Source organism: Siphateles boraxobius, unplaced genomic scaffold (assembly GCF_051911475.1).
Source record: "Siphateles boraxobius isolate OS27281-9 unplaced genomic scaffold, OSU_SipBor_1 25, whole genome shotgun sequence".
Lineage (NCBI taxonomy): Eukaryota > Metazoa > Chordata > Actinopteri > Cypriniformes > Leuciscidae > Siphateles > Siphateles boraxobius.
This window is the reverse complement of record NW_027508866.1, coordinates 16,423,044-16,449,328: the sequence shown is the minus strand read 5'-3', so window position 1 is coordinate 16,449,328 and position 26,285 is coordinate 16,423,044. Positions and strand designations below refer to the sequence as shown.

Here is a 26,285-nt window from a genome sequence, read left to right as displayed (position 1 = left end):
AGTAGCCACATTAAAATTATGTCATGATTGGCTGACGGCAAAACCGTCAGTTCTTACGATCCCAAAACCTAGTTACTGTCCTAAGCTATGACGTCAAAGGCATCAGACCTAAAAATATAAAGTTATTTATTTGCATTGGTTGTTCTATGAAAAACCTTTAACATGCACGGAAACTTTCCATTGCATTAAAGGTTCATTACAACGGAAAAAGGTTCTTAAGATTATTAGAATGTTCTTCACACTGGGTGTCAGGGTTTGGGTAGGTTAAAGGAGTTAGGACTCAAGTGCAGGATAATGGGTATTTATTAAGTAAAAAAAATAAAACAAAATACAAACAAAAACTTCCCAGAGGGGGAAAACAAGACAGAATTGGGCTTGACTGCAGGGAAACACACGGTGTACATACGACGACGAACCAGCACAGGACTGAAAACACAAGGAGAATAAATAGGGAAGCAAACGAAAGAGGACAATGAGGAAGGACAGGTGGGACAAATTAACCAATAATCAGGTAACAAGATGAGCAGGGTTAGACAATGGACAGGAGAGCACATGGCACAAGGAAACATACATGACAAGCCATGTGCTCAAACCAAACATGACTAAAACACAAGCACATGGCCAGTAAAACAAATCACAGGCCATGTGCTCACACAAAATGAGACATGAACACACAGCCAATGAGAACACTCTTACGCCACGTGTTCACACAAAACATGACAACATGAAAGCACACAGCTTGTGTTTACACAGTACAAGACAAAACAGGAATGTCAGGGCTCTGTCACAAAACCAAGAAAAGACTAGACAGAAGTGACAGAACCCTGACACTGAGAAAATAAAAAAGGGTTATTTTAAGAATTGAAAGTTTTTTTTTGAGAACCAAAATGGTTCTTCTAATGAATCTGTACAAAAATAACCTTTTTAACCTTTAAATATTACCTTTAAAGGGTGTATAATATAATATAATATAGCTTTAAAAAAATGTTTCAAAAAGGGGGTGGGGATTCAACAAGGGCTGTGGGTTTTCATAGTAGGGGAGCGCGGGGCACAACCTAACGCGGGGTTAAATGTAACGCGGACCTTTTACTTAATTAGTCAGGATCAAGCGGGGTGTGTTTCCGCTCTTTTTCTCCTGCTGCCAGAAGACGATCTCCCGCGAATTTGTGGAAAGTTTTGATAAGATTTCGTGAAGATACTGGACAAAGAGTGTTTTGACACCATGCAAGTACATTTTTTCATCATAGGTTTTTTTCGGTTTCTGAGTGTGGTGTGTACGTCACCAAATCTAACTTTATCTGACATTAATCACTGTCTTGTTGGCAATAACATAGCACCGTTTTGAAACATGTCAGCAACTCCTAGCAACTGTTAGCTAGGCTTAAAATATTTTTTATACACAGGGGGTTAGTTGTAGCACAGTGTTACAACTAAGCCGCCAAGTGTACAATGATAATCAAATGAAAACGGGAGCCACCCAACTTTTCAGGTTTGAGTAGTTATTTATATATTTAACTTTGTTGGACTTCCACAAACAATGTTGGAATTATTTTCATTTTTTAGTTTACTATGCATTGATCAATTGTTTAGCCTGTTCTCTTTCATAGGTTCACTCAACGCTGCGGAAAGCGCAGTGGGATATTCTCTGAATGTGCCGATTGTCTGAAGCCTTATAGAATCACGCCAATTCATTGGCTGATGGCGTCCGCGCGATATGGCTCCGCCCCGACGCTCTTACGTCGCATCATTACATATTCGCGCGCGCGCCATCTGCTCCTCAGATTTCTCTACCTTCAGAGCGAAGCGGTCACGTTGCCCTTCGCTCGTGATTTTTCTGAGCTACAAATACATCTGGATTATTCTCGGCGCTTCTGCGACTGTTCAAGCGGAACTCTGTTTCTCCTTACGGTGAAGTTGCCATGGATTTCAGACGCTGTACTCCGCCATGTGCTCGTTACATCGCTAACGACGACCCACACAGTAAGTGCGTTAAGTGTTTGGGTTTTTCACATGCACGTGAGGCAGTTATAGGATCGTCTAAATGCAAATTCTGTGAAAATTTGTTGCTCAAAACCCTTAAATCGCGGCTCGCGGTCTTTGAGAGGGAATCATTCGTCTCCCCCTGTCGCGCTCCCGAGGCCTCTCGAGGATCCGCGACATGGGGTTCGGATGTAGAGCTTGAGGATGTGGAGTTCGAGCAGACGAGCCCCGCTCTTTCTCTCCCTCCCTCCCCTCGGCACGCGCGAGGCATGCCAGTCGAATTTTCACACGATTATTTGCGCCCCAGCCCGGGAGCACGCGACGCGGTTTCTTTCGGGCTGGAGGATATACTTTTTACCGAGGCTTCCGACTCCGAGGATTTCGGGCCTACTCTCGCCGACGAGGTTATCCCGCCGAGCGGCCAGGAAGCGCGGCCTACTGCGGCCTATGCGGAGCTCGTTGACGTGCTTTCGCGCGCTACGGAGAAGCTCACTATTGATTGGCCCGACGAGCCACGTGAGTCTCAGTCGTCGAAACTCGACGAAATTCTTCTCAGTGGCCCTAATTCTCTAATCCTCAACGGAGGAAGCTGCCATTTTTCAGTGATCTGCATCATGAGATTTCCAGATCCTGGAAGCAGCCTTTTTCTTCGCGCCTCACTAATGCTGCTGCTGCTGATTTCACCAACCTGGTAGGCTCTGTGGAACAGGGCTATTCAGCCATTCCGGCGATTGAGGAAACTTTAGCCGACCATCTTGCTCCGTCGTCTGCGCCGTCCTGGAAATCGCGCCCCCTCCTCCCTTCTAAAGCATGTAGGACTACTTCCTCTCTCATTGGGAAATCCTACATGGCGGCTGGGCAGGCAGGCATGACCCTGCACACTATGGCCATTCTCCAGGCCTACCAGGCGGACGTCCTGAAGGAAATGGACGAGGGCGACGGCGTGACTCCTGAAGCGGTCAAGGAGCTTCGTAAGGCTACGGATTTAGCCTTAAGAGCCACCAAGCATACCGCACGCGCTATAGGTCGCTCTATGGCTGGTTCTGTTGCGGTGGAGCGCCACTTGTGGCTTAATCTCACGGAGATCCGTGACAAAGAGAAGGTTTTCCTCTTGGACGCCCCCATTTCTCAAACGGGGTTGTTTGGTGAGGCGGTCAACACAGTGGTTGAGAAATTCCGCTCCTCCAAATCCCAATCGGCCGCGTTCAGACAGTTCATGCCCAGGAGGGCTAGGGAACCTTCTGCTCCCGCCCCGGTGCGACCCAGAGAACGTCCCTCTCATAGACCGGATTTCTCTTCCAGAAGAAGCGAACCAGGGCATCTCCCACCTACCACGGTTTGGGGAGCCCGCGGTCGCCCGTTTCCCCGTCAACGGCCTCACAAGCGCCTCCAGTTGAGGCGGTCCGACAAACCGACTGCTCCGGCGGCCCAGAGCCGTTCCTGACCTTCCGGTCAGAAAAAGGAGAGCTCCTCTGCTTCCTCAAGGTTGGGTCAGACCGCACAAGCGTTTCTGCCCACCTCCCAGCTCTCCTTTCCTTGCCCTGTCACCTTCGCCACTCAGAGTGTCTCGAAGTGCAGGTCATATTTCACCTTCTCTACTCAGTCTGGTGCGGGAGGAAGGAGACGCTTTCTGCTTTCTCCCCTCACCCCCCACACTCTCTATAACTACCGGCCGCATCCTCGGAGGCACTTTCCGTTTTCCTCCGGAGCAGGCGGATCTGGTCACCATGACCCCAGCATCGATGCCTCCCATCACGTGCCAGGACGCCGATGGCCCTCCTGCACAGTCAACCTCTTTACTCCAGGAGCGTCAGCACGGCACCCTCACTCAGGTATGTCGTCTGCATTACAACATCCCTCCTCCTCTATCACATTTCCTTCCAGAGTGGGAGCGCTTACCAGGGGTATCGTCTTGGGTTCTTCGCACAATTCGGTTCGGCTACACTCTTCAGTTTTGCCGCAATCCCCCCTGTTTCAACGGGGTGTTTCCTACTGTAGTAGACAGCGCCACTCAGGCTTCTGTACTTCAGCAGGAAATCTCTTCCCTCCTTCTCAAAGGAGCAATAGAGGAGATTACTCCAGGGGAAACCGAGCGGGGCTTTTACAGCCGTTACTTCCTGGTCCCGAAGAAGGGCGGCGGTTTGCGTCCCATACTGGACCTCCGCCGACTGAACTTCGCCCTTTACAAAGGGAAATTCAAAATGTTGACGCTAAAAGCTATCATATCTCAGATTCGGCCAGGGGATTGGTTCGTGACGATAGACCTAAAGGATGCTTATTTTCACATCCAGGTTGTTCAGCGACACAGGCAGTTCCTCAGGTTCGCCGTTGGAGGAAGGGCGTTCCAGTACAGGGTCCTTCCCTTCGGCCTATCTCTGGCCCCGAGGACATTTACAAAGTGCATGGATGCAGCTCTGGCCCCATTGCGGCTCCAGGGCATCCGTGTTCTAAATTACCTAGACGATTGGCTCATTTTAGCCCAGTCCAGGAACCTAGTGGCCCACCACAGAGACATCGTTCTGAGTCATATCCAGTCTCTCGGTTTGAGGTTGAACTCGGAGAAGAGTGTTCTTGCTCCGGCTCAAAGCACCGTTTTCTTGGGGGTGCACATGGATTCCGTTCTCATGCAGGCCCGCTTGGCCCCTGCACGGATATCCAGCCTGATGACATGCTTGGCTCGTTTTTTGCTAGGCCATCATGTGTCTGTGGGCACCTGCCGCAGGATGCTGGGCCTTATGGCCGTGGCCTCCTCCGTGCTACCGCTGGGCCTACTCCACATGAGACCCTTCATGTGGTGGGTGAAACTCTCAGGGGTTCGACCCTCCGGGTCAACCCTTCGCCTACTGAAGGTATCGCGCAGTTGCTTTCGAGCCCTGTCAGTTTGGCGGGACCCTCTTTTTCTTCGGAAAGGGATCAGCATGGGTGCGGTATCTCGTCGCCAGATGATTACGACGGATGCCTCTCTCACCGGCTGGGGAGCAGTTTTCGAGGGCAGACCAGCGTGTGGGGTCTGGACCGGAGAGGCTCTCTCTTGGCACATAAATTGCCTGGAGTTAAGAGCCGTTTTTCTGGCTCTGCATCATTTCCTCCCTCTTCTGGAGGGTCACCATGTCATTGTCAGAACAGACAACATGGCAGTGGTGTCTGATGTGAACCGGCAGGGAGGTTCTCGGTCGCGCACCCTAGACAGGCATGCGCGTCACCTTCTCCTGTGGTCTCAGAGCAGATTCCTATCTCTAAGAGCGGTTCATGTCCCAGGGGTTCTGAACCTCGCGGCAGATTTTCTGTCGAGACAGAAACTCAGATCGGGGGAATGGATGTTGAACCGCCAGACGATGGCCCTGATCTGGGAGGTTTTTGGAGAGGCGGAGGTGGACCTCTTTGCATCTCAAGAGTCGTCCCAATGCCCGCTTTGGTTCTCCCTGAGTCCCCCGGCCCCATTGGGGATAGATGCGTTCGCTCACCCTTGGCCAACGCAGAAACTCTATGCCTTCCCGCCCATCAAACTGATCCAGGCGGTCTTGGCCAGAGTGAGAGAGAGCGGAGTCCGCCTCCTCCTGGTAGCTCCGTTCTGGCCATCTCAGCCATGGTTTTCGGAGCTAATTCCTCTACTGGAATCTTCCCCCTGGAGGATCCCGGTCAGGGAAGATCTTCTGTCCCAGCTACAGGGCAGGATATGGCATCCTCGCCCAGACATGTGGAAGCTGTTCGTTTGGCCGATCAGAGGCCGTCGGCATTAAGCTCTGGTCTCCCAACTGACGTTCAGGAGACCATTGCGAGTGCTAGGGCCCCTTCTACAAGGAGATTATATTCTTCCAAATGGAGGGTGTTTGAGACTTGGTGCTTAGCACATGATAGGAGCCCAGTTAACTGCCCTGCTGGTTCAGTACTGGAATTCCTGCAGGAGAAGTTTGCTGCTGGAGCAGCCGCTACCACTCTCAGAGTTTATGTCGCGGCTATTGCAGCGCATAGGGAATCGGATGAGATTCCCCTGGGCAAATTAAGGTTAGTTTCTGCCTTCATGCGTGGGGTGAAGCGCCTGAAACCGGCTCGCTCCCCTAGAGTTCCCCCATGGGATCTTTCTGTTGTCTTAGAGGGTTTGACGAAAGCCCCCTTTGAGCCCTTGGAGTCAGCTCCGGAGAGGATTCTGACTCTCAAGGTTTCTCTTTTGTTAGCTTTGTCCTCATTAAAGCGGGTGGGAGATTTACAAGCTCTTTCTGTTAGCGAGTCTTGCTTGGACTTTGCCCCTGGCCTGGTCAAAGTTTCCTTGAGGCCGAGACCAGGGTATGTCCCCAAGGTTCTTTCCTCAACTTTCCGCTCACAGGTAGTTAACCTTAACGCTTTCCACCCTCCTCCATTTTCGTCTGAGGAAGATAGGAAGCTTAACTTGCTCTGCCCAGTTCGTTCTCTTAAGATATATGTAGACCGCTCAGGCGGTTGGAGGAAATCTAACCAGCTTCTGGTTTGCTTCGGTGCTAGCCGCCGTGGGCTTGCTGCATCAAAGCAGAGGATTTCTCACTGGGTCACAGAGGCTATCTCGTTGGCTTACGAGGTGCGTGGCTTGCCTTCACCTCTTAGCATTAAAGCACATTCCACAAGAAGTGTAGCATCTTCTCAAGCTCTTTTCAGAGGAGCACTTTTGGGGGATATTTGTGTTGCGGCAGGCTGGTCCTCTCCGCACACTTTTGTAAGGTTCTATAGCTTGGATCTTGACATGACCCCGGGTTCCCAGGTTCTTTCTGTTTGAACTCATTTCGGTCGTTGTTTCTTTTATCTACCAGTTATAAAAGCGCTCTGGCTTGGCGAGTTTGGTAGTCCGTTCCCACTGCGCTTTCCGCAGCGTTGAGTGAACCTATGAAAGAGAACGTCTCTGGTTACTTGCGTAACCTATGTTCTCTGAATAGGGAACGAGACGCTGAGTTAGCGGCCAAGCTCCTCGCGCTGCTGACAGTTTCTTTTCGGCAGAGAAATCTGAGGAGCAGATGGCGCGCGCGCGAATATGTAATGATGCGACGTAAGAGCGTCGAGGGGGAGCCATATCGCGCGGACGCCATCAGCCAATGAATTGGCGTGATTCTATAAGGCTTCAGACAATCGGCACATTCAGAGAATATCCCACTGCGCTTTCCGCAGCGTCTCGTTCCCTATTCAGAGAACATAGGTTACGCAAGTAACCAGAGACGTTTTTAATGCAATAAACCATTAAAATTTTTATTTTAAGCTCATTTTTATTATTTTTACTGTTATTATTATTAATAATAATAATAATTTTACATGCAGCTGCCACACACAAATGTAATTCAATTGCAATTACAATATTTGATGATTTTATTTATTTATTTAATTATTGCAAAACTGTGCAGCCCTTTCCTATATCTCTATCCATGATATTGATCCATAACAGAATGATGATTGGATTAGGGATGGATGTATGGATATCTATCTATACAGATGCACAAACAATATCAAACTATACAGATACAACAGTACCGAATGATGTGTGTTTCACACAAGTGTTACAACTAACCCCTCTGTCTGTTACAATTAACCCCGCACATGGGGTAAGTTGTAACATTTAGACTTCTGTCACTTTCAGTGCAACTGTACGAAAATGGTAGGTCCTAGAAAAAAAACTTTAAGTGTTCATTTGTAGCAGAGATGTGTATGTTGCTTGTGTAAAAAGAAAGATTAATCAAACTTAATTATTTTTTTTAATAATTGAGCCAAAACCAAAATGTGTTAGGTTGTGCCCCGCTCTCCCCTAACCGAGCTGAATATTAAGTTGGCTTGGATGGATACAAATCACCAGACATGAGTCAAAAAGGCTACCCAACTTGATTAAAACTTGCACTGTCTTTGTGCCACCAATTTTAATTACCTCAGACAATAAAGTTGGCATAATTTCTAATTAACCTCTCCATCGTAAAAAATGCACTTGGTGATTTCTTCTTGTAAGCTGGGGCCTTTGTTGGAGAAACGTCTTCAATGGCATATTTCAGACTCAATCGGGGAGCACGACTTTCAGATAAAGACTGTCCCCATCTCTGGGTTTTAACAGCCTATGTCTTCTGCTCATAGGGGCAGAGATGTAACAGCATTGAAAAATCCTCTCATCAGCGGAATTTATCCACTCGCATAAAACTTTAACTGTGAAGATGTGTAGAACTGTTTTCTCCAACCACAGTCTGATCCGTAAGGCTCAAAAATCCCTTCATCAACACCAGACCAGAAATGTGTTTCTTGTACTATCTATATTTTCTATTAATGATTTACTTTGAAATCTTTTTGTTAGAAAATTTTAATATATTTTATTTAATAGATTTGATTAAATTGATTACATTGGATTCATTCAAATTAAATATCATAATTAAATGTATGCATTTTTTTAAATTATTTCAATTGAATTCATGAGAGAAAAGGAAAAATAATTAAAAATATCAATTTCCCTCGAAAATGTTCAGATGGAATAAATCTCACAAATACTGATGCATAGATGAAAAGTCAAAATGAATAGGAGCGTAACTATTTGATACATGTGTTGAGATTTACTGACATTTAGAGTCAAGTGGTCCCATATTTGTATTCTGGAACATTGAATGTGTCAGTTCTTACTCTAACTCATCTGTCTAGTAAGAGCTCTTAAGCAAACTGCAGTTTGTGATGTACGTACTTTCAAAATATATGTGTGATGCTGTTACTTATTATAAGCAACACGATTCTATTATACTCCATCATGGCATTTAAAAAAAAAAGATTCCCTGCAATGATTTTTAGAAAAAGGATCCATTAGTCAGATCCATTATTGAGAAGCACCAGGACCTGATTGAATAAAACATTTCGAGCTTTTAAAACCTTGAAATGAATAATTACTGCCTAGATTAGATTTTATGCAAAAAAGACAAAGTTACATTTAGGCTGACTCGAATTTAGGGACTGAAACAATCTAACCAGCTTATACATTCTCAGGTGGGTGTATTCAGTGACAGAAGGGTGTATGTCACAAACAGCAAAGTGGGGTCTCTGTGGTGTTGAGTTTAAGTGTTTGCTCTTATATGAGCCTAATCTATTATTATCACTATCAGAACTGGTTCAGTCTAGCTGAGCATGGCTCTTCATGCGTTTCTTTTCTCTTGCCACCCCCAGATATGAACCAAATCAGTCAGCAGTAATCAGAACAACAACAATGCGGTGCAAAACAGGGGCTTTAGGGGATGCTTTTGAAATTGCTTTCTTCTTTTAAAATCAATTATACTACACAAATTTCCTGCTCGAACAAATAAATAAAGGATGACTTGCAATGCCGAAGTGAACTCATTTGCATTCATGCGTAATGTATGCACTTACATTTTAGTAGGTTCGGATAACTGAAACGTACAATATCAACATTTTGACTGCATCTATATTCGCAATTTTAGAAATGCATAACTCTTTACTAAACTTCTGAAGGCTGATTGAGACTGAAGAACATTTGTTAGTTTCATACTCAGATTTAATCTCATAGCAAAACTCTCATATCAGCAAATGAGGAGAAACTTTTTCCAAGGAGGAACATTTTAGTGAAAGTTTGTTTAAAAATAAATTTGTAAAAGAGTCACGTTTTGTATGGCTGAATTGAATTAGGTCTTGAGGTATGGTTCTCGCTTTGGGGTGCGAGGGGTGCTGGTTTCAAATCCTGGACGAGCCCTCAATTTATTACCTTCCTGGCATTTGATCAACAATCTTTTATTATATTCTTTTTATAATGTGTCATGGTTTTATAAAGTATTGAGGGGTCACAACAATTGACCTAAATGCCATTTAAAGTTATTTAATTTTGCATAGTGGCGAGTAAATGAATATTCAAGGCAAAGTAAAATGCTTAAGGTTGACTCGATGAGAAATGGTTTGTTATGGTAAGATTTATTATGAAAATATCTCCAAAGAGTCTAGAGACAGTTATTATCTTATTTTCATTAGGAGGTAGGGCTTACGTTTCCCCCATGTTGTGCCTGGTGGGAATCAAAGGATGCAATTAGCAAACAAAGAACAATTGCCTGATACATTGCCTCTATGGAACAAAGTAAATCTGTTGTGGAGTCTAAGCAGATTCATTAATCCACAAATACCAAATGACTTGGCAACAGAGGGCCCAGTTTTGCTTCACAATTTGTCAGGTGCACAATAGCTAATGAATTCTGCCCTTTTCCCATCCTCATATCAACATGCTTGTTTAATTAAAGCTTTGAGAGAGGGTGGACTACACAGATATTTGATTAAGCATGCTGTTTAAAACCTGCACCTCCATTGCAATGAAATCCTGGACTATCTGACGTACTTTGCTAATTATCTTCAATCAATTTAGCTCCCAAAACGTCGCTTGGTTAATACTAATCTTCTGATAAGCTTAAGGAATGTAATTACAGAATCAGCATTAGTAAAGCTGGAAAATTCATAATGATGGTCTATTTTATATATATAATTATATATATATATATATATATATATATATATATATATATATATATATATATATATATATTTATTTATTTGTTTATTGACTCATTGACTGCTGAAACGGGGTCACTCATGTATCATTATGATTCACAGAGAATGTTACAAAAATTACTGCTTTACTGGGACATTATGACAAAATGTCAATATTTTGATTACCAATGTAATTATGAGCTGAAGTACTTGTGAATTCAGACACTCTAATGGAACACATGTGGGACTGGATGTTTAATTAACAGGAACCTGTTTACTTCAGTAATCTGACACAGGATATTTAATGAGTAAAAAATGTAGGATGGGACTTGATTATATCAATGGGCATTTGATTGGATTATGAATGCTGCATTACATATTATGGAACAGTATTATTTTTGTATGTCAGTGTAGTGATAACAGGTAATGTTTTAGCACATTAACTGCTGTATTTCTGATCTGAAAAGGTGATAACAGTGTAAAGCATGTTTCATTGCATTGCATTCAATGGCACAAATAACAAGAACAGCTATTCATATTCTCAATATTTTGAAAATAGATAAGCTATGAATGAAATTGTCATTTGTTCAAAACCTTTTCCATAATAATCTATTTGTACTATAAAAGATAGTTATTTGATTGAGTTTTCATCCTAAATATTTCTAAATACTTCCAAAATAGAATTATACATTGTAACCACAACAGTCTACTATTGTGCTTATATTGGCTTGTATTAAGTATAATTTTGAGTCTTGTATTTCAGATGTACTTGCAGACTTAGTTATGGCAGGGGCCTGAGTTGTTTTACTTAAAGTCTAGTCTCCGAATTTAATCTCCTAATTAACATAGACAGCTATGATAAAAATTAGCATGGGCTGAGGCTGAGGTCATAGGCCACATATTTGACTGTAATTACATAATTGTCCCTGGTGTTCAATGACAGAGATACGGGCAAACTGCATGCAAGCAAAAATGTAAAAAATAACATTGTCAAAAAAGCAAGCCAGATGGTGGGATTAACTAGGTTTGGTGTAGATTACATATAGTGTTCTTATGAAACCTACTTTACTGCAAACTATGATGTAGTGCAATTTATATTTAGGTACAGATTCGTCCATTGTCAGTAAGAAGTCTCTTATCCTCATGCTACTTTTATTTGATCAGAAATACAGTAAAAACAGTAATATTGTGAAATATTGTTACAATTGTAAATATTTTAATTATATATAATAACATATTTATGTTATTTATTCCTATATGTAATTTTTTTCCTTGCATAACTGAATTTACTCCAGTCTTCAGTGTCACATGAGAAATCAGTCTAATATGCTGATTTGATGTTAAAGAAATATATCTTTTTTATATGATTTTTTTATGATTAGAAAGTTAAAAAGAACAGCATTTATGTGAAATAGATTTGTATTTAATACAATGGTATTAAAGTATTTAAAAAGCATTTACTTCAATTAAATACATCCTTGCTGAATAAAAGTATTAATTTCTTTTTTTTATCTCGCTGACCCCTGTATTTTTATGCATGTGGTGTACATATACAAATACAGATATGTATATTTACTGTTCTAACTGTTTTATTATTATTATTATTATTATTATTATTATTATTATTATATTAGGCAAAATGTTTTCATCAGACAGAAACTACTGCACACTGTATGTTCTTTTTCCAGCTTATATTAAAAAGTGCAGTACTGAAAATGCAGTGCTTTTCCATAAAAAATAACATAATTTAGAATAATTATAACAGCCATTATCTTTCCATTAGCACAAAGCAATCATTACGCTTTGAAATAATCACCTAGATGTTTCTTATTAATGTATTCATCAGTGTTCCTCCAGCTAAAATGTAATTCAACAAATCCAAATAGCAAATATTTAGTTTGTTATCTGCATTAAGTAAAAAATATTGTTTTAGGCTCACCACGACACCATGGCTTAGAAGAATACAATGTTTTCAACTACACCATCTTGTTAAAGGGCTCTGCTCTCTCCACCTGATGTTTGGCCTCACAAATCCTGCAGGTTACATAAATCCCGGTCAACGGGAGATTTTAGTTCAGACGGAGAGCTTCATGTAAATTGCAAAGCACAACCAGTCCTGTGTTTTGATTTGGCAGTGTCTGTTGGTGATTTTCTGAAATGCCTGTCTGTGTTATGGATCATACTGACTATTGCCCATGCTGAGAGGACTTTGACTTGGCAAGAGGGAGCGATAGAGGCGAAGGGGTTTTGCTCCAACAGAGCACTGAGTCGTTTTAGCACTGCGATGAGGGAGAACTCTTGCTTCCTGATTTCTTTGGCAAACCGCGACTTCAGCTCCTGTCTCTCATATGCTCTTGAAAATAAAGATTCTTTATTGGCATCTATGGTTCCACATTTAACATCCATGGAACCTTTCCATTGCACAAATGGTTCTTTATAGTGGAAAAATTGGTTCTTTTAAGAATTGTTCACTGAAAGGTAATTTGGGGAACCAAAATGGGTCTTGTATTGCTGAAAAAACACGCGCATATGGAAACTTTATTTAAAAGAGTGAACACTACCGGTCAAAAGATTAGAATTAAACTTACTAAATGTAACACTAAATGTTTTTGATATAAAGTAAAACTGTAATTTTGCTAAATGCTATTACAATTTTAAATTAATGTTTTCTATTTTCAAATGCAATTTATTCTTGTGATGGTAAAAACCAATTTTCAGCTGCCATCATTACTCCAATCTTCAGTGTCACATGATCCTTGATAATAGTAAGAAATGTTTCTTTCGCATCAAGATTTCTGAAGGTTCATGTGACTGAAGTCTAGAGTAGTGATGCCGAATATTCAGCTTTGCCATCACAGGAATACATTACATTTTTTAGTATATTAAAAGGCAGGTTCTTTTAAATTGTGAGTGTATTATACTTCCTTCAAAAACATTTAAACAATCTTTATTATTTAAATTTCTTAACCGATAGTAAATATTGTGCCCATGCTTTGTGTTCCTCTTTTCTAGCCTTTCTTTCTTTATCCTAACGCAGTGTGACCAAGATTTGACCTGTTTTGTTTTGTTTAGAGGCCTGTTTCTAAAGAAACTGAAAATCCATTCCATTCAAACCAAATGGCAGAAAGATGAACCTTTGATGTGGCCACTCTTAGTTTGGGTGATTATTGAGTGTGCTCGTTGGGCCAATTGTGTAGCGTCGCTGAATTTGATAGAGTTCTGTCAAGGTGCAATCATTGCTGCATGGTCCCTCACGGTTCAGATTCAGAGCAACCTGTATTTTTCTAGAGCTCAATGAAATGGCTGTAGTAGATTGAAGAGCAAAGTCACAAGAAAAAAAAAAACATCATAATGAGGGCTGGTGCTATCCAAAGTAGGACACGAAACTGGGTCCTGCCGTTTTAAAGTGTTGGAGCGACATCAATAGAGAAATTCCCAAAGAACAAATTATTTGTATGGGAACTGAGGACATTTATGTAAGTATGGCGTATAAACTTCTGGAGCACCCAAACAAGTTCTTGCTAATTGTCAATACCCTGTATGAACACATTCATGCTAACATGTCTGTTGCATCACTTATTTTTCTCCATTTACGCTAATGTGACGGTTGGAATGTGGCACATTTGCATGGCATTAACTTTCTGCAGTACCTAATCTGTTTGTACACAGCTTCTGATGAAAAGAAGCTGTGTGATTTTTATTTTATTTTTCCCCTTACCTCAGCAGGCAGTAAGCAGGCCCAGCAGTCCACAATGCCTCATTGAAATGCCAGACTTGAGAGGGGCAGTTGCTTTAAAAGGCTCTCTGATTACTCGCATCAATAGGACCCTATTTGTTGTGGCTCTCGCAGCAACTGCCAAAGCAGATGGGTTATAATTCAGGCCGATTTGCACTGCTTAAATCCTATAATGATTCCCCAACACTCCCAAAGGCAAACGCTAACTGCCATCTCAGAAGTCTGAATGCTTCCGTGATGGACTGACTGTAAAGAGAGCAGGTACGTGTTGACTTACTGTGAAATCTGCCTAATTGTCAAATCTGCACATCGATGCCATCCTATAGTATATCTACGCTACAGTTCTCCCTTGTGCCAAAAAAAAATCACCTATAATGCAGCACTTGGAAGAGCAACTGTCATTTGTTTACAGGGTTCTACCATGACCAATTCGATGCACTATGTTTTAAACATCAAATGTCACTTAAAGGTACAGTTCACCCAAAAAAAATCCGCACTACATAATTTATCCCACATAATTTATTCACTCTCAATTTATTCATTCCACACAGTGAAAGTCATTGGGATCCAACTTTTCTTTTGGACCCCATTGACTTTCATTGTATGGACAAAAACATTCTTCAAAGTATCATCGTTTGTGTTTCACGGCAGTGTTATTTCAGTACTGTTCATTGTAATACGTTTCATTAATATTTTGAATTAGTTTTTTTTTTTTTTTATTTAATTTTTTTGTAATTTTGTTGTTGATATTTTTTAAGTCTGTTCATTTCTGAAATATCACTGTTTATTTTATTTCAGTTTTCGTTTTAGTTCAGTTTTAGATTGTATTTCCAATTAGTAACATTTTTACAACTTTAAGTTTGTATTCTAATATGTATGTTTTATTTCAACTTTGTTTCAATTTTAAAAAAAATTTGAATTGTTGTAGTTTAAGTCTAAGATAACCCTGTTTAGAACGACATGAGGGTGAGTAAATGATGACCAAATGTTAATTTTTGGGTGAGCTGTCATTTTAAAGCAGAAGTGTCTCACCAAAGGGATAATCCCGCCCCCAAACTCACCCCATTGGTTGAGCCATTGTTTGGAGCCGATCGGGATGCTTAAACAAACAGCGCCACAGTTTTCACAGAAATCAACCTACTAATATGGCTTTTGTGGGATGGGTTAGAAAATTACTTTAGGATCAAAAATGTACCTTCATTGAGACCCATATGAATACTCCAGTAGCTCTGCAGACATTGTAGCTCCCTCTTCATGCCCCTCTTGCAGCGGCAGTCATACAGGGGGCTGTCCTGCAGCACCTCAAGGGCGGCTTGACACTCCCTGTTGGCCAGCATGGTAGTTCTGTCACGACCTACCAGGCACTGGCGCATGATGCGAAAGCGTGAGCTGCACTGTGAGTTTTGGTTGCACAGCTCACTGGCCCTCAGGCAGTCCATGGGGGCTCTCCAGCCATGAGTTCCCAGCCCTGACAAGGCAGAATGGCTGGCCATGGAAAGTACCACCTCATCTGTGGGAAGGGCATCGGCATTATTAGACTGTGGTCTGAAATAAGTTTTTTTTATTTATTTGTTTTTTAATGACTTAACTTGGAAAAGAACAAAACTAGTCATATTTATTCAGTTGTCGTGAAAATAGAGTCCCAACCATTTTTTCCCCACAGTGACTTTGAGGTTGCAAGTGGAAAGCATTAAACCCTAAGTAAAGCAACTCCTGACGGCGGCGTAAGGAAATGCTTCAATTGGCACTAAATTGAAATACTTGACATTACTGGATATGACAGCTTTAAGTTACATTGAAGGCATGTCAAACACAATCCATCTTACTTTCAAAGAAAAAAAAATGACTCTGCTCTTTCGCCATGTGCTGTTATGAGGTCAAGTGATGTGGGTGTGTCTGTTGAAGAAAATCAGTTTGATGGGTCCTGTGGACCTTATGTAGCCCCGCCCTTTTTCAGCGCTACGCTCGTTATATTCTGATTTCCGGTTTGTATTTCCACTGCATGAAGGGAAGATCTAATGTATGAACCACTAATTTGTTAAAAAGTGGCTGCGCACTTGTTTATCTGGCACATAAAAAGGTATATATTTAAGAAGATTTTATATTTAAAATGTACAATATAATATGACAATGCAACCTGAATATATAGATGTAAAAAAATAAAAGTTATTTTATTTTTAGTGTTTTTCTCCGCGCCTCCCCCTCCCGTGTGTTCGGCACCATGGACAGTTCCTCTTTAGCAAGCACGCAGTACAACCAATCTCTGTGGTCCAATCTGTTGAGGTGTGCTTTGCGTAATTGTCTTTGTGGTCCTAACTGCAACGCTATTTTTTAAATTGCGGTTTTGGTTATAGATAGTTGAGATGAATGTTTAATAAAGTATGTACAATAGCATATTTATGTAGGCTATTTGTATTTCTCCAGGGTAGCTACTGTTTGGTAGACCACCATTACAAACTGAAAGGGCTTGAACGGCATACTGTTGCTATGGTTACCTCAAGCGAACGCGATTTATGTTTAAAAAATATATATATTTCGCGGCAGTTAAAAACGTAATTTTGGGATTGCTTTTTTTTCTCACTGAAAAGTATTCAGGTTATGTTCTTTGTATTTATGCATCCCGACCCCACTCCCCGATCCTAATATGAACCCTGGACCAAATAAATAATAATAATAATAATAATAATAATTATATATATATATATATATATATATATATATATATATATATTAGCCTAAATGAATAAACGAACCAACAAACAAATAAGTGAATAAATAAACAAGAGTTTATTTCGCACAGATTTTGTTAATGTCTATTAAAAGTTCACATGAATAGCCTAAATTTGAAACAAGTATTACCGAAGCAACCTTTAAATGAAATCAGAATCGTTTCGGTTTCAGCGTCAGCATTTTCACGCTATTAAGTTTTGACATGGTTTTAGTTCTGCACCTTTGGACCTGACAGCTCCCGCAATAATCCCCTAAAGTTAACGAGCAATCTACTGCTCGTTGGGAAACGTGTTTCTGCATGTAATATAGCCTATACATGCATTGCGTTGCAACATTACCGGGATGGCAAACACAGTCTCTTTAATATTACATAGTTCATTTAATCTTAATCTTTCCCCTGCTCTGACTGAGTTATGTTGTATGAGACTATAGCCTAAGTATAAAAGACCATGAAAGAAAAGTGAATTTATTCTGTAAACTAAACTGTAATATGCCTACTTTACTAAGGCAGTTAAGCATAGGCTAGGCTACACTCTTTCAATATGATAAATGATTGTCTGCGTGGGTTTTCATCATTCGTTCATTCTCTCGGGTTATTACTTTTTTGTCTCTTCTGTCATTGATGAAACATTAGATGCACTTACCCAGTAAAAACAGGACGCTCAGAATATTCAGTAAAATCATGATAGATCCCATTCGAACTACCAGTGAGGTATGACGATCCCAGATTCCGTTAATGTTCGCAGACAAATCCAACGGTTATTTAACGGACGTCCTTTTCAAACCTCAGGTTCATTTCCAACAGTCAGTCGCTGGTTAAAATAGCGTCAGAATTAGTTTAAACCTTACAATTCCAGGACCTGGATATTTCCTTTTGGGACTTTTGAGAAGTAAGTGAGTAAAAAAAAAAAAAACTAATTGACGTTTATTTGATGAAACATTTCAACATATCCTTTCCACGAGAGCGTCGAAGCATTCCTCTAGTTTGGGAAGAAAAGGTAGCGCGAGCCAGTTTAGACCGCGTTTCCAAATGTGAATAACAATTGACTATACGAACGTTAGACAATCTATAAAAACTTTTATTTCATAGATGTTATAATACCAACGACAAAACTTCGAACGCCAAATAAGTCGGTTTTGTATGTCATATGACCGGTCATTCCTGTATCGTACAAACGCATGTTTTAAGCACGTTCAAACTGAAGTTGGTTGTTTGCGTTAACTAAAAATCTCTCCGGACTCCTGTGAGTAGCAATGAATCTTCCTCGCTGGATAACCTCGACTAAGCTGGACAACCTTGACTTTCATCAGAAAATCCTTGTGTCCACAGCGTGCCTGTGGCTTTAGAACTGCCTTAGTTTTTCCGAGTCGGTGATAATGAAGAAAACAAACAGGAAAAAGGGCACTAGTTCCACTTTTCTGTGGCGCATGCAAACGCTTTCTCCCACGAAACTGAAGTTACATGTCCGACCCTCGGGGCTCTGTCGCTCTTCACGTCAGAGAGGACGCAATGAAAACATATCACCGCATGAATCTGACCGCTTCGCACTGGCTGAGTACACAAGGGCATCGACGCACCACAGCATAGTCATGTCTGAGACGACCTTGTACAATACAATATGACTTGTTGGCACTCTTGTTTGGATTTTTTTCTCCTCCTCCATCATTGGATTAGTTTACTTCCCTCACATTTACAATTGTCATTTAATATATATATATATTAAATGACAATTGTTTGTAGGCTATATATTATATTAAGCCAATTAAGTTGATGGAGGACAATTTGCCATTTTTAAGTGAGCACTATTATATAGAATGGGACTTGCTGCGAATTACATTTCCATTGGTTAGTGTGTAATGTGTGCTATAGTAGCCTACTTCAGTGGCAGTGTAATGGAGACAGGGGCTAGTTGTCACAGGGGCAAATTGACGAATAACAAAAACGTTTTCTCGAGCTGTGGTTTTATATTATGGGTTTAAAATTTAAAATAACAATATCACCATATTTTGGATAAAGACAATAAAAACCACAATCACACATCTCAGATTAAAGCAAGTTATCAAATTTTTAGGGCAGGTTGTATTAATGTGTTAATTAAATAATATTTAATTATTATATTATAATTATAAAGTATTTGTTCACCAAAACAATTATATTTTTGTATAGCATTTTGCTGTCACAACACAAGAAGTGTTCTTATTTCACATGTGTTTAAAAATATGTTGCTACAAACCTTCGGCTATAATACACATTATTTGGCAGGTTTCTAATGTGACAACTAACCTCTATATCATGTGATTTTTGCTATAGCTTGAGGAGGAGATGAGGAGGATCTATTCGCATCAGTTAGATTTTATTAACAATGACTCAAAACAAAAACTCTATACTTAAAACAGAACAACCATGTTAACCCGACGAGAACAGACAATTATAAAAAAGAAAAAGCTTAAATACAAACAAAACAATTAACGAAATAAACAACAGCTGTGCATGATAATGAAATGAACATGAGACTATAGAAACAAAAGCAAAACCAGGAAGCAGGGCAGGTTTATATATATATATATATATATATATATATATATATATATATACATCCACAGTATATCCATTAGCTACACCTTGCTAGTATCAGGTTGGACCCCTTTTTTTCCCTTCAGAACTGCCTTAATTCTTCATGGTGTAGATTCAACATGATGATTGAAGAGATTTTGGTTAGCTTGTGTGAATTGTAGCCTCAGTTTCCTGTTTCTTATCTGTCAGGAGTGGCACCAATGTGTTCTTCTGCTGCTGTAGCTCATCTGCATTAAGGTTCGACATGTTGTGCTTTCAGAGAGGCTCTTCTGCAGACCACAGTTGTAACAAGTGGTTATATTAATTATCAACTAGAACCAGTCTGGCCATTCTCCTCTAACCTCAGGCATCAGCAAGGTATATTTGACCACAGAACTGCCGCTCAATGGATATTTTCTCTTTTTCAGACCATTCTCTGTAAACCCTAGAAATGGTTGAGTGTAATAATCCCAGTAGATCAGCAGTTTCTGAAATACTCAGATCAGCCCGTTTAGCACCAACAACCATGCCATGAACAACCATGCAACAACTTCAGTAGATCTTCTCAACCATGTCTACATGCTTAAAGTCCCCCTGTGGGGAAAATCAAGCTTTTAATGTTGTTTATGTGGTGTTGTTAATATGCTTTCAGACAAACCATGTACAAATTCATAAGTCAACACCATTGCAGAGTATTTTCTCCTTAAAGGCCCACTGAAGTGCCTTGGAACGCGTAGCTTTGTATGATGCGTTGACGTAATTTCCACAGAAACAGGAAGCTATGGCGGGACATATTGAATGACAGTTGGAAAACGGAATAAAACTCGAGCAACTGAACACACATCTCCAACCAGTGGTGTAATTTTGTTTTAAAAGGGGGTGGGACAGGTATGTGGGGGGGTGGGGGTGTTGGGGGGTGGGGGTCGGGGATAGCATCTATAATGCTAAGATTTCCAGAAATAAATTTCAATAGTACATTGGGGTTTAATCTGCCATTTAATGAGATCTACTAATATATATGGTTAGTGTGAATGTTACTTGTGTACTTTCATGGTCTAGTGGTAGAACTTTTGGAAGCGTGTCAGAGGTTCTGGGTTCTTATCTGCACTCGTATAGTTTTTTGTTCCCTCATCAAAACCAAATATGTTTGTCAGTGGTTGTATATCAAGCAGGGACACATTTGTGTGTATTTTGTTTAGGGATTTCACCAGAACGAATAGAGTCTCTCCCCAACGGTGATAGATTGAAGCACACGTCCGAGTGAAGACTGCGTGAGTCACAAGAGAACACTGTATCCGCGTCACTGATAGCAGCGGAAACTAGCTCATCAGCTTGATTTAAAAAACAACATATTTCAGCGCTAGAATGCTTCTTATTTGCCAATCGAATGAAATGAATGCCCTGCTAGTTAACTAGAAAAGTTTTATTTATTTGTAGTACATCTGTGCCATGAGTGGTTTCAAAAAGTGGTGGGGACAATATCGACCCTGGCAAAAACCCATATTGCTCGTCGACGTGCCACTGTCAACAATGGTTGCTTTGGCCAGGTGGTATTTATAGCAGAGGGGGCGGGACGCTTTACATTCTAGAGAGCATTTGATTGGACAAAAGTTGTGATGAGAAGCTGAAGTCCACGGTCAAAAAAATCTGTGATCCATTTTAGCGTAAGTGAGGTACTGTAAGTTTTGAATGCTTATATCTCCTAAATGCGAATTTTGTCATTGGTTTAGACCACACCAGCTTATTCATAATCTTAAGCCTAACATATTCATATTAAAAGCTAAAAAACGTAAATTTTGATTGCAGGGGGGCTTTAAAACTGCAGTGAACCAAAGACAGTCTCAAAAACGCGATTTGAAATCACTGGTGTTTCTGATGTCACAAACTACCTTGTAACCAGTCACGTCAACGTGTGATCGTAAACGAGTAGATCTCTGAGCTGGTGTGAGTGAGTGGAGGCAGAGCTAATTTGCATATTCATAGATCCACGTATAAATGAGGCAAGGGTGTAGATTTACATTCAAGCTATTTTAAGGCGTGAAGACATATTTTTCAAGGAATACCATTTAAATACATGATTTTGGTGATCCAAGATGAGTTTTGTCAGGATAAATTGTTGAATACAGGGGGATTTTAAATGCATTTAGTTGCCGCCATGTGATTAGCTGATTAGATATTTGCGTTAACGAGCAATTGAACAGGTGTGCCTAATAAAGTGTCTGGTGATCAAAAGTGTGACACATAGCAACTAATCCCTAATAGCAATTATAAATGCAAAACCTTTGAAATAATAAATAAAATCTTCAAAAACGTCATTCAAGTAGACACGCTTCAAAGTGACCCTATGTATTTATTTATTCATGATTGAGTGATATATTTGTTACTAATTCATTGACCTAAATAAACTCTAGCTTATGTTTGAACAAATCTATTTGTATGTCTAAATGAAAACAAGAGGAAAATGCCATTTATATAATGGCGTGTCTAAATGAGTAGAGCTAATTAACCATATAAACAGAGATACAATTTTTTATGTAAATCTGTAAATGCACATTGCCTGTCATAAACAAACTGTTTAGTATGAAGCATAAAGGCATTCAATTCAAAAGCTTAATCAGATATATCACTCCAAGTACATGCTAATTCTTCTCCAATTTCCTCTGGGGAAAAAAAGGGTACTTTCCTGTTATATGGTGGGGTGTTATATGACCCCACCATATACCATTTCGGAACTATAGTCATCCCTGATTGGTCTTAACCCTAGTGACGGTAGGTTTAGGGGCGGGGTTAGGGGTAGGCCATCGTCCCTGATTGGTCTTAACCCCAGTGACGGGTAGGTTTAGGGGCGGGGTTAGGGGTAGGCCATCGTGGGGTCCGGATAACAGGAAAGTACCAAAAAAAGTTTTTTGCATTTATAGTCACTATTACATAAATGACTTGCGGTCATTTATCTTGTAACTGTATAAACTGATAATACATGCCATTACATCGTCAAATATAGCTCTGAATGATATAAATAATTAAATACTAACATTTTAAAAGGGCTTGTTTCAGAAGAGAAATTGACTTCAACAGGACATTTGTTTTTCTGTCTGGTAAAAGCATATTCATGCACTTCAAGTAGCTTGATATTTGCCCCATCATCGGTTGCATTGCTCTGCAATTCGGAATGATACAGTTATAGCTTTTTTGAAATCGACAGTCAGGGAAGAGAAACATGGCTACTTTGTCAACATGTCATCGTGCAGGTTTTCCCCCTAAGCCTTTTTAAAGTAGAGAGAGGAAACAGGCAGTCGACATAAAAGACGACGTTCCCTCTTAGCGAACAGAAAGCAGCCTTTGACAAGCCCATTATGAGAAAGAAAATAATTGTCTCGCTTCTCGTTGTGCAGAACCCTTCAAGGTCCTTCAGAATCCTGCACAATGCCGAGACGTTTTGATGTAGTTATCTAATGCAGTCATCAGTAATGTACATTTCATCCTATCTGCTCTGTTTGCTCCAGCGGTGCTTAACAGGGCCGCTGGATACCCATGTATTCCTCTCACCTGGGTGCAAGCGTCTGTAAAACACTTCGAATGATTTAACTCTAATGGGAAACGACTGTTTTGTGCTTTAAGCGATAGTCTAGGATTTCCTGCTTCCTAACAGCTAAATGCTGATTGCAGATTTGTTGTCTCACACACTAGAAGTTCCCAGTCCTATCAATATTTATGATATACAGTAGTTCGATGTTCTGTGTAAAACCGATGGAGGTATTCAAATAAGCCTGAACGAGGCAGGCTTTTACTGCAGAGGAGGATAGAATATCATTATCCCGGCAGGCTGTTGTGCTGTTGTCGTTTATGTGCATTTTATATTTTTTGGCTTGTCTCTCAATCTCCCCATCAGCATTCACTCTGCAGGATCAAACTGGCACGCATAGTGGTCTCATCATTCCGCTATCCTGAAAAAGAGTAACTGGCTGTGTTTTGGTCACTATTATCTGATGCAATAATCATGTCCCGTCTTCATATTTCACACACAAATGCACGAGCCACCATCGTATATTATGCGAACTGAGCCAATCTATGACTCAAAATGCGAGATTCTCAATGAGTTGAGTCATTTGAATCCATGCAGCGTATTTTAATGATGTCTTCACTGTGTTTTGCTAAAACCTTATCTGAGTTCTGGCCGAAATGGAGAGCGTCATTAAATCTACATGCTGTAGGCGTCTTGCTTTTGTTTGTGTGTACGTCATAGATATGAATACAAAAAGTCGTATTAGCAACTCTTTCTAATTACCACACACCTGTGTGTCGGCCAATATTGGAAAGGTCAAGGGCCGCCTGTGAACACATGAGTGTGAATCGACAGATGCCGTCTGCAAAAGGAAGTTGTCTGTTCTGCATATACAAGGGTCAAAGACAAATGAGTAACAACAAAGATGATAAGATAAAAAATGTTTAAAACATGAGATAAGTTCATAGGAATTTACTTTTTCTATTTATGTTGGTTTCCTTTGTTTTTGAAAAGCTTTTAAACCATTTTTACAAATGTTTGAAATGTATTAACTTGAAAAAGGTCATGTGGTGCAACCATCAATAAAAACTAATAATATATTTTCCTTTCACCTTGTACATGTGAGTGAACAAAATGTAATCTTTTTTTTTTCCAAAACGAGAAAGAAGTTAAGTATATAAAAGTTTATTTTATAATAAATCTTTAATTCATAATTATTATTTTATATAATTCATAAGCATCACGTTTTAGGGATTTATACATGGCATTTATAACCTGAACTAAACATGACTTGTCATAAAAGAGCCAAATTTTCTGACACTTTTACTTGACGACCTTGACGAACAGTCACAAGGGTCTGTGGGGGTCTTCTCTATGATGTAATTTCTTGTTTTATAATTTATTTTTTAACTTCAATTTTTTGTCTGTTGATTTGGTGGAGAAAATACTTTTTTTTTCTTCATCATAATATGACAACATTTGTTTCATCCTGACATTTTTGTGTTTATGCCCATGGCAACAAAAATTGAATAAATAACAAAAAATGTAACACAAATCAACCTAATTTACATTAAAATAAGAATAATCAAAACTATTGAAATAAAATATAATGATGTGATGAGTGTCACATTACGTAGTTGCTGGCAGGCAGACGAGGAAGACAAATATAATCCAATACAGGTTTATGAAACAAAAAGATCAAGTGTCAGGCGAACGGGAAGCAACACACACACTTCACATAGACGATAACCGACAGAGGACTGAACAGAACAGTATAAATACACATTGTAAATGAGGGTACTAAACAGGCACAGGTGGAGGAAGATCAACTAATCAAGAACTAATGAGAACAGGTGCAGACATGAGAGAACATACTCGTGACATAACACCCACCCCCGAAAAAGGCGCGTCCTCACGCCGTGACAACAAAGTCTCAGGGAAAAGAGAGTGGAGGCTTCGGTGGGGGGCATGAGCTGATGGACAGGGACCAGGAGGAGTCGGAGGGAAACACCATGGTGGTGCTGATGGTAGGAGGAGCCAGGGTGGAGTCTTGACAGAGGGGTTTGGGCCGCACCCGGGAGCTGATCGACGGCAGCAGAACCCTAGATGGTCAAGGAACCCGTGGAGCCGAGAGGGTGACGGACCGTGATGACATCGCTGACCTGGAGGACTGGAGTCGAGCCGGTGACTCACTGGACCGAGGCAGTGACGTGAGGACGGATGACCGGGGTGACGATGTGGTGAGGGAGGCCGTCGGGGAAGTCGGAGGTAGGAGGAGTCCAGTGATGCCGAAGGGGTGCAGGGTGAGGGTGCAGCCCTAATTCCGGAAGTCCGTGGCTGTAGCTGGACGTCGACCGCCGAAGGCCGACCTGGAGTGGTGATCGAGCCTGGCGGAGCTTCCGGGTAGACGGACCGTGGAGGCGATGAAGGAGTGGTGGGTCGAGGTGAAGGCGATGGGGTGACAGGTCGAGATGGAGGTGTGGGACCAGAGGGCCGAGGTGCAGCAGGGGACTCGGCATCTAGCCGAGCTGGTGGCAGGGAAGCCCGAGGCACTGAGGATGAGCCGCACGGAGTGAGCAGAGGTGGAAGAGCCGTGGAGCTTCACAACACCAGTGGTGCCAACGGATCCAGGGGTCTGGCCATGACCAGCGATGGAGATGGGGTAAGGACAGGCAGGTATACGGGCAGAAGATTTCCGAAGGGGACCGGCAAAGAAGATGATGATGATGATGATGATGATGTGAGGGTGGGGACTTGGGTGGGAATCGGATCCGCGGACCACATGTCAATCAGGCCTTCACTCTGGGCGTAGGAGAAGATGCAGCGTGGGTGAGTCCATCAGATTAATTTTCTCAAATTTGAGAGGTCGGTTATTCTGTCACATTATGTGGTTGCTGGCAGGCAGACGAGGAAGGCGAGTAAATGAGGGAACTAAACAGGCACAGGTGGAGGAAGATCAACTAATCAGGGACTAATGAAAACAGGTGCAGACATGACGACAATGGGTCAATCAGGGACTTTTGAAAATGTCCTTTTACTGTTTATCATTGTAAAGTATATGGTAATTTTCTTCATTTTTACTTGCAAAATAACTACACATTTGACTGTATTTTTAGAGTTGGGGTACTCGGACTCGAGTCCTATTTTGAATGAACTCGGACTTGTCGCGCACTCGGGTGAATTTGTACTCGGATTTGACATGGACTCGGGCATTTTAGACTCTGAAAATTTGCAGAGTAGAGTCAAGTCCGGGCACTGGAGGACACAATATTTTATTATTCAAAAACTAAACTAAACTACTTACATTGTGTTGTTTCAGC

At 41.0% G+C, this 26,285-nt stretch overlaps 1 protein-coding gene and 1 long non-coding RNA gene across 6 annotated transcripts in view; one reads left to right on the top strand and one right to left on the bottom strand.

The window, feature by feature from the left end:
- Positions 1-18,520, bottom strand: part of gfra2b (GDNF family receptor alpha 2b) — a 76,738-nt gene extending 58,218 nt beyond the window's left edge. For both annotated transcript variants that reach the window (XM_077242942.1, XM_077242943.1), the window contains exons 1-2: positions 17,554-18,520; positions 15,375-15,689 (exon numbers count right to left, since the gene is read on the bottom strand). In XM_077242942.1, the coding sequence (XP_077099057.1) occupies positions 15,375-15,689; positions 17,554-17,605 (367 nt within the window). In that variant the 5' untranslated portion in view covers positions 17,606-18,520. The remainder of the gene's footprint in view (positions 1-15,374; positions 15,690-17,553) is intronic.
- LOC143750108 (uncharacterized) overlaps positions 1-26,285 on the top strand; it is a 204,810-nt gene that overhangs the window by 132,782 nt on the left and 45,743 nt on the right. The window lies entirely within an intron of this gene.